Below are 9,645 nucleotides of genomic sequence, written 5' to 3' on the forward strand. Positions count from 1 at the left end.
TGTGGAGCAGTCTTGCCTATATACAGCAAAGGTTTCCCCCACCGTTGGGGTTTTTGTCCTGAGATCCCTTGTAGTCTCTCGTGTTTTCTCCTCTCCCGCTCAGTTTTGTGTGTGAGGTTTGCTCTCTCTCCATGTCTGTTCAGATCCACTGCACTTCTCACATTGTCACCAAGACCATGCCCAGCATATCCTGCAATAAGTGCAGTCCAAAAGATTACATCTCTAACCGGTCAAACACTTCCCATGCTTTGGCAAGCAAGCCACATTTGGCATACACATTTACTAAAAAGTTATCTTTCCAATTTTTGTCTGACAATCTCAGCATATAATTTTGAGCATTTGTGTATATCCCCTATGCTGCCACAAGCTTTAAGGCTCCAGACAACGTGAAAGCATTTGGAGATGGACCTTCCAGTTGCATCTGTTCAAAACAGTCCAATGCTTCTTCACCAAGACCATGTTCAGCATGTCCTCCAATAAGCCCACGAGACTACATTTTGGACGGGCAGCTTGACAAACACTTCCCGTGCTTTTGAAAGAGTGCCACATTTGGCATACATGTCGACTAAGCTGCTGCCAACAAAAAGATCTCTTTGAAATTCCTGTGTGACAATCTCTGCATGTATTTCCTGGCCCTTGTCTATAGCTCCTATACTGGCACGAGCTTTAAGGCTGCAAACAAATGTGACAAGACTAGGAGAGATACCCTCGAACTGCTCTGTTCCAAACCACATCAAAGCCTCTTCACCAAGACCATGTTCAGCATATCCTCCGATTAATGCAGTCCATGACACTGCATTCTGGAGTGGAAGCTTGTCAAACACTTCCTGTGCTTTTGCAAGCGAGCCACATTTGACATACATGTCGACTAAGGTGCTGCCAATAAACACACCTCTTTCAACCTCTATCTGGCAATCTCAGCGTGTATTGCTAGGCCTTTGTCAAGGGCTCCTATGCTGCCACAAGCTTTGCTTCCAGACTCATAACTCTGTCCTGGCTTCTTCCACGCTTGTTTTCTGTTTCATTGCCTCAACTTTCTTCTCTTCCTCCTGCATGTGAGCATCTGCATAAATGTTAGACGTCAAGATCCAGAATCCTTCTCATCCAATTGCACTGCATGCTCAAAGGCCAGTCTTCCCAAGATTAGGATGGAAAGGCATATTCCTATCCCCTTGTCTAATCGGCCTGCACGGTCAAGGACATCAATCGTGGCAATGTGGAGAGAGATCCCATATGGTCTCAAAGTAATATTGGCCCTTATCCACTAGACCTGTGTGACTGCTGTTTTTAGGACAAAGCACAAAGGGGGGCACAAAGGATATAATCCATCCATATTAAATCAGTAATTGCACCAAAGCTCATAGCGGTGATACAATGCTGCCAAGCTTTGATTGCATGGGAACCCAAATCCATTTTGACAAACAAAAGAGGCATGGGTGTTTAGGTGAGGATCAGTGGTGGGGAAACATTCCGGTAGGGGTCTCCCTCACTATAAGGGCCCATTACCTCACCTGATTTAATTACATTAGTGTGAACATTTGCTAGCAATAAATATGGTGATGCCTTCCTAGGATCTAACTCAAAAACAAACTTTGCAGCACGCACAGCCCGCTCCAAGTCAGTGTGAATTCTGCATGATGAAAGCAAACTCAACAATGCAGAAGAGGCATGTTTAAACGGAATAGTGAAGATCAGGTCCTCAGCCTCTTCCAATAGCCCTCCTCGCCCAAGAATATCGACCATGCAAACATAATGCTCCACTGAGGGGGTAACGCCATGGTCTCTAGTGGTACAGGCAAAAAATCGTCTCCCCTCAGCAACCAGACCTGTGTGGCTGCATGCAGTCAGAATGCAGACAAAGGTGATCTCGTCTGGCTTCAAACCTTCTGCCTGCATTCGATGGAACAAATGCAGGGCTTCCTTGCTGTGTCCATTCTGGGCACACCCTGCCATCATGGCATTCCAGGAGACCACATCCCGCAGCAGCATCGCTGCAAACACTGTTCTTGCATCATCCAGACTCCCGCTCTTGCCATACATGTTGAGAAGGGAATTCCCCATCAGAATATCTGACTCCCACCCGTTGCCTGTAATTGTAGCATGCATCTTTTGACCCTTGCCTAGGGCTGCCACTTGGGCGCACACATCCAACATACAGATGAAGGTGATCTTGTCTGGCTCAAAGCCTTCCACTTGCATTTGAGCAAATGCTTGTAGAGCCTCCTTCGTATGCCCGTTCTGGGCACATGCTGTCATCATGGCATTCCAAGAAACCACATTGTGAAGTGACATGTCTGCAAACACAGCCCTTGCATCATCCGGGCTCCTGCAGTTGCCATACATATTGACGAGGGCTGTCCCCACAACAACATCCAACTCCAATCCGTTGCCAGCAGCCATAGCATGCATCTCATGACCCTCATCTATGGCTGCCACCCTGGCACATGCATCCAAAATACAGATGAACGTGATTTTGCCTGGCTCCAGGCCTTCTGCCTGCATTTGGACAAATAGTTGTATGGCCTCCTTCCAATGCCCACTCTGGGCACAGACTGCTATCATGGCATTCCACGAGACCACATCTCTCAGTGGTATCTTGGCAAACACAGCCCTGGCATCATCCAAGCTCCCACACTTGCCATACAGATTGACAAGCGCTGTCCCCAACACCACATTCAAGTCCCATTCATTGCCAGCAACAGTGGCATGCAACTCTTGTCCTTCTTCTAGGGCTGCCACACTGGCACAAGCATCCAGGACACAGACGAAGGTAATTTTGTCTGGCCTGAAGCCATCTGTCTGCATTTGACCAAACAGTTGCAGGGCTCCCTTGCCATCCCCATTCCGGGCACATGCTGCCACCATGGCATTCCAAGAAACCACAACCCGCGGTGACATATCTGCAAACACAGCCCTTGCATCATCCAGGCTCCCACAGTTGCCATACATAGTGATGACAGTATTCCCCGTAACAACATCCAAATTCCACCCATTGCCCACAATGGTAGCATGCATCTGTCGACCTTCCTCTAGGGCTGCCACACCTGCACATGCATCCATAACGCAGATGCTGGTGATCTTGTCTGGCTCAAAGCCTCCTGCTTGCATTTGATCTAAAAAATGTATGGCCTCCATCCCATACCCATTCTGCGCCCATGCCGCCATCATGGCACTCCAGGAGACCACATTGCGAAATGGCATCTCTGCAAACACAGCCCTTGCATCATCAAGGCTCCCGCATTTGCCATACATATTCACAAGGGTATTTGCAAGAACAACATCCGACTCCCATTCATTGCCAACAAGGATGGCATGCATCTGCCTACCCTCTACTAGGGCTGCCACACTGGCACATGCATCCAAAACAGAAATGAAGGTGACCTTGTCTGCCTCAAAGCGAGCTGCCCGCATGTGACCAAACAGTTGTAGGGCCTCCTTCCCGTGGTGGTTCTGGGCATAAGCAGTGATCATAATCGTCCAAGAGTACAAATTCGGATACACTATTTCATCAAACACAGCACGTGCACGCCCCAGGCTCCCACACTTGCTGTACATTTGGATGAGAAGGTTACATAGGAATCTGTTGCCTGCATGTCCACGCCTGATCATATGCTCATGCACAAGTTGACCGCCAGGCAGAGCCTTGGCTTTGATGCAACGCTTCAAAAGCGTGGCATAGGTGGCAACATCTATCTCTGGACGTAGCTCACTGACTATCTCCTCGATCAAGCTTTCAGGACAGCAGTCTTCCATCATCTCAAGGCCACTCTGATGGTACCCCTCTGAGGTATGTATAAGACAGGCCTTGCTGCTGTCTAGCTCTCCCTTGCTGCTGTCTAGCTCTCTTAGCACCTCTTCTGCAAGCTGGGCCCAATTGAATCCGCACCCACCGCGTAGCTCTGTGGCCATCCACCTCAAATAAGGGACAGACAACGATCCAAGGACTTTGCCTTTGTGGGCACCAAAGTCGATTTTGGTCTGCGCAAGGCTGCTCTTATGATCATCCAAAGGGGCCTTGCTGGTTCCAAGTTCGCATAGTTTCTCTTCCACCAGTGGATCATGTAGATCGATGTCCAAGAAAGATCCCACCCAAAAGTCGCTTTTTGTATCCATAGCCAGAGGTCCCGGTCCATGCAACATTCTGGTCTGGGTGCTTGCCAGATAGCGGCTTAACGACAGGAATGCTCCCTGCCGAAAGCTTATTGCAAGTCTCTGAGACTAAAAAGAAACCTGATACAATGATCCTGAGTGTGCTTACAGAATAGCTCATCATGGGCAGCCCCTATGATCCATCATGGGCAGCCCCCATGGATCATAGACGAGCAACATTGTTCGCGCATGTCCAGCCCATGCATTCAATGCACGATGGGAGACTATAGTCATGAACGATGGGCAAGAGACCTGCTCCCCTAGGTCTCCAGGTTGGGATCTTAGGGTGCCTTTAATTTCAAGAAAACTAGGTTGCGAGCCGCCTAAGGGAAATAAATGAAGAGAGTAATTTATAATATGTTGATTATAAATTAACGATGAAGAAAGGATGATAGGCCGGTGTTTTAAAAATACTTGACTATAAACTAAGCTGACAATAGCAGGCCCAACCAAATGGCGTATAAACTAAGCTGACAATAGCAGGACTGACCAAATGGCGTATGTGTTTAAGTGTTCCCTTCTTGCAAACACCTCGGCACACAAATAGAAAAAGAAGAATATGCAAAAGTAAAAGATAACACAGAACTTGAAATGGAAAACATATATATAGATATGTATATATCTTATATAACTACACATATGTGGGCAGGGAGGCGGCGCGCTTTCTTCCCCAAATAGTTATAATCCGAGGGAATGGGCCCTTCTCCGTGCGCTGAGGTTGTAATCGCCGAGAATATTAGCGTCGAGATTGAGTATCGTGAATATGTAAGAGAATGATATATATCCTAAATCTCAATGAGTGTATCTGTATTCCAACTCAAGCATCGACCAAATTCTTGTCATGATTTCTTCCACCATTTTCTGTGGAAATCCTATCTCTCCCTCCGAAGTGTTTTCTCGATGTGAGCGATGTTGGAGAGAGAGGGTGGCACAGCATGCAGGAAAATCTCATTGTCACAACCATCTAGACATGTGTGTAGGGGCCAAACATCAGCCGATACATAACAAAAAATCATGATCATGAAGCCTTTGCATGATCTAACACACACAACTGCTATTTATGTAGATCTCAATCAACTCAGTAGATACTTACGATTTGCCGATGTTGGTCATCACGACCAAGGTAGACAATCCGGAAGACCTGAACCGAGTTGCAAGCATGTTGGCCAATAATCTTTAAGCCATTGGGATCATCGTTTTGCCAGCGGAAAGATCTGCCCATGTAGTCTTGATAAAGTAGGACCCTATCTTGTTGCCTATGGGAACGTCATATAGTAAGGAATTGAGTTTTTCTGGATCCATTGAGTCCCAAAGTTACAATACAAAATCGGACGGTCCAAGACCACAGCCAAGGAGTTCAGTATGTTTGGCAGGACTAGAATTGAAATTCCACTGGTATACATAAAGACATTGATCCCTGGTATACATAAAGACACTAAGGCATTCGTATAAGATGCGAGAGGGGTTGTTGTTAGGCGATACCACCCTTGAGAGCATCTAGGGTGTGTTTTTGAGCTGCATAAATCTTCATGGATGAGTGATTCCTAAAATCTCAGTAGAAACCATGGAATGGATGAGTAATTTCACGACAAAGCCCGACAGAAGCACTGGAATCACAAGCTCGGGGTGCAGTAGGAGCTACTCAACGATCAATCAGACAAGAATTGTGCAATGGAATAGTGGATTCGTGAGACAAAGTCCCCAAAAAAGCAATGTAATTGCTTTCTCAACGATAAGAATTGCTCCCTGGAGCTTTCTCAATGATCAATGCATGAAGTCTCAATAGAAACCATGGCAATGAACAATTTCATAACAAAGCCCGACAAAAGCAACTGAATCAACCATCAATCAGACAAGAACCGTGCAATGGGATAACAAATTGGCGACATCTATGAGATAAAACTCCCCAAAAAAGCGACTGAATTGCTTTCTCAATAACAGGAATTGCACCCTAGAGCTTTCTCCAAGCGATCGGTTTGGACAAGAAACATCGTCGAAACAATCACCGATTGCACATGATGAACGCGAATCAAGGGAGAAGATTACAGCATCTTCGTGGCATGAAGGGGTGCTGGGTGCCGGAGAGGAATCACAGGGCACATCGCATTGTATCACGCTATAGAGTTCGTGCACCATATCTTAATTCTCATCCCACCATACTAATACCATGGCTGAGAGAGCACATCTTCTTATTCAAAAACGAAAAGCATTGGATAAGCAAGAAAGGCATGCGAGCTTTCAAACATAGAGTTTTTCATTTAAAGCATGATTTTGTGGACACATCAGATTATCTAGATCTAGATCAATGGGCTATACTCATGACACATGGCTCAAGGAGGCCTTAAGAAACCCAAACATCCCTTAAGGCTACCTACCGTAAAAAAGTTAATACCTAAATCTCAATATTTGAATGCTTTTTTAAAATTGGATCTTTAGCATTGCTTTTAGTTGGGAAAAGTGTTTTTGGTAACATTGCATTCATTTCTCACTCTTTGTCTCCCCCTCTCCTTGTGAAAGTTTACATATATCATCATTTGTATGCTTTTTAGCAAGTTTTCATACATACATACATACATACATATACTATAAATATTAATATTAACATAAATATGTATTTACTATACAAGTATACAAATTTAGCTATAAATGTATGCAATGGGTTATATATATATATATATATATATGTATGTATGTATGTCAATATGTCTATTTTTATGTATTACATGTGTGTGTGTGTGTGTGTGTGTGTGTGTAATATTGTATGATCTCTCCCTCTCTCTCTCTCTCTCTCTCTCTCTCTCTCTCTCTCTCTCATCCCTCCCTCTCTCTCATCTCTCTCTCTTTCCCTCTCTCTTTCTCTCTTATCTCTTCCTCTCTCTCTCTCTTCTCTCTCTCTCTCTCTCTCTCTCTCTCTCTCTCTCTCTCTCTCATATATATATATATATATATATATGTCTATTTTCATGTATTGTGTGCGTGCGTGCGTGCATGTGTGTGTGTGTGTGATTGTATGACCTCTCTCTCTCTCTCTCTCTCTCTCTCTCTCTCTCTATATATATATATATATATATATATATATATATGTAGCTACATATATATATATATATATATATATGTAGCTACATGCTACTTTCCACCTGCCTGTCAAGGTATGCACCTGAGGGTGAGTCGTCGTACTTGCCATTATATGAGGACAGTATGAGATATGCGAGCATGGGGGAGATATTGCTAGTGGGGGACTTTAATGCCCGTACACACTTGAGGCAGACATCAATATATGACTCGAGTGATGCCATCTACAGAGAGATCAACGCAGAGGAGGTTGGTTTGCATAGGTCTGGCATAGGACTTGGAAGATGTGATAGAATATGGTACACATTTCTTAGCATTAGGGAGTGTCCATGGATTGATTATCTTCAACGATCTGTCTTATTGGCCGGATTCAAATGCTCTTACATGCTGGAACCCGAAAGGAGGTGCTAGTACAGTTGATTATTTGATGGGGTTGCCATCTCTAATTCTACAGATCCGTGATTTTAGTGTATCTAGTAGACCCATTGGAGTGGCTGCGAACCATGCTATATTGAGATTTATTGTGTCAGGAGGATGCTGGAGGGGGGTAGTCAGGCCTTCATTTCAGAGACAACCTAGATACCAATTCAAGGAGGAGACTGCTACAGTGTATGGAGATGTAGTGTGGGACAAAATTATGGTGCTAGACCCTCATGGTCCCCTGGCGGAGATCACCCATGGTTTGACAGAGGTATTACATGTGTCAGCACAATATGCATTCCCACACACAACAATATCATCCACCCCTCCTTGCAGCACTGCCCCACAAAATAGTTGGTATGATGATGAGTGTCGTATGATGCACAAATAATTACAGCAGGAGGTTGCTACAAACACTCGGACACACAAGCAAGCCAAGGCCATCTTCTCACGCCTAATACGGAAGAAGAAACGGGCCTACTTAGCTAGATTGGAGGCAGAGATCTACCAATTATTCTTGGGACAGAATAGCAAGAAGGCATGGAGGGAAGGCATGGAGGATGTTTCAAGAGAGACAGCCTGGTACATCAATTGTAGCACCAGAAGCTTGGGCCGACTATGCGCAGTCATTATATGATATACCAGGACGGTCACCGATTCCGTACCCATAGGATACAAGGCCTACATATTGCTCTTTCTTCAAATTGCATATGGTCAATGATGCCATTGAGAGATTGGGACATGGAAAGGCTTTGGATCATGATGGATTAGCGGGAGAGCACTTCATGTATGCACGGGACATTGTGGCATCGCTTCTTGTGCATGTGTTTAATAGAGCAGTTTGTGAAGGATTCCCCCCTAGTTGGACAGAGCATACCATTGTACCACTCTTTAAGAGTGGAGATCCGATGATGCCCAACAATTACAGGACTATCATGATTGGCCACTGCCTGGCCAAGATATATGGATCCATCTTGGAAAAGGAGTTGAGCAGATGCGCAGCAATGCATGGACACAGAGCGGTAGGACAGGTAGGTTTCAGGCGAGGTTATACCACTTTGGATCACATCTTGACTCTCCGCGCACTCACAGAGGAAGGAAAACATCATCATAAAAGGATATATTGTTGCTTTGTAGACTTCCGCAAAGCCTTTGACACAATCCCACGGACCAAGCTGATGCAAAGATGACAGGATATTGGAGTACCACATGAGATGCAGTGGGGAATATATGACTTCTATGAGATGGTGATGGGCCAAGTTAGAGCACCTAGAGGACTGTTAGATGCAGTTATGAGTACTATTGGCATGAAGTAGGAGTGCCCTCTCTCTCCCACACTATTTGGCATATACATTGATGAGATCCCAGAGTATATCAACAGGATAGGAGGACCCGGAGCCTAGCAGAAGTGTTGATACCCATACTACTCTATGCAGATGATGTAGTTTTGATTGCAAATTCTCCGGAAGGATTACAAATACATTTAGATGCACTACAGGCTTTTTGTGAGGACATGGATCTAACAGTAAGCCTTGGGAAAACCAAGATGATGGTATTTAATACTACACAGGCTTGGATGACACACTCAGCACAACGATTCACTTTCAAAGGTGAGACAGTAGAGTAGGTACGATCTTATGTGTACCTTCGGGTGACCTTTTCTGGTCCATAATTTTCACTAAGAGCCACAATTGATGCCAGATTGGATAGAGGCTATGCAGCTTTGGGGGCACTAGAGAGACAGTGTGCACATGTACAGTTCTAAGAGCCACGCACAAAATTATGGTTGTTTGAGACATTGGTAGTGCCCATTTTTGAGCTCTATGCCGAGGTCGTAGTCATTTGCTTATGGTTCTTGTATGTTGGAAGTATTGGTAGACAATGGTGCTCATCTTGGATCCATGGCGTTATCATGTGGATCAATATCGTTGTTAAATTTATTAAAGTTTAGATCAATTTGTTGTCATGCATGCATGTACATGTCTTGCCATGTTGGGAAAATGT

The 9,645-nt window shown here is 44.9% G+C and overlaps 1 protein-coding gene across 1 annotated transcript; it reads right to left on the reverse strand.

The window, feature by feature from the left end:
- Positions 1 to 352: 352 nt before the first annotated feature.
- On the reverse strand, positions 353 to 5,371 carry LOC147887815 (pentatricopeptide repeat-containing protein At1g03540-like). The gene is made up of 5 exons (XM_087393225.1): positions 5,243 to 5,371; positions 3,259 to 4,188; positions 1,507 to 3,147; positions 582 to 800; positions 353 to 490 (listed from the first exon to the last, which is right to left on the reverse strand). Exons 1-5 carry the CDS (start codon positions 5,369 to 5,371, stop codon positions 353 to 355), a joined length of 3,057 nt encoding a protein of 1,018 aa, XP_087249351.1.
- Between the last annotated feature and the right edge of the window lie 4,274 nt (positions 5,372 to 9,645).

The sequence above is a fragment of the Dipteris shenzhenensis genome, chromosome 22 (genome assembly GCF_047967505.1).
Source record: "Dipteris shenzhenensis isolate YYH24624 ecotype China chromosome 22, Dip_SZ_1.0, whole genome shotgun sequence".
Classification (NCBI taxonomy): domain Eukaryota; kingdom Viridiplantae; phylum Streptophyta; class Polypodiopsida; order Gleicheniales; family Dipteridaceae; genus Dipteris; species Dipteris shenzhenensis.

Coding starts and splice junctions, on each gene's coding strand:
- LOC147887815 (XM_087393225.1), bottom strand. CDS start 5,371: ATGGGCAGATCTTTCCGCTGGCAAAACGATGATCCCAATGGCTTAAAG. Junction 4,189..5,242: donor ATGACCAACATCGGCAAATC/GTAAGTATCTAC, acceptor AGCTTTCGGCAG/GGAGCATTCCTGTCGTTAAG. Junction 801..1,506: donor ATGTAATTAAATCAGGTGAG/GTAATGGGCCCT, acceptor CTTCCACTCCAG/AATGCAGTGTCATGGACTGC.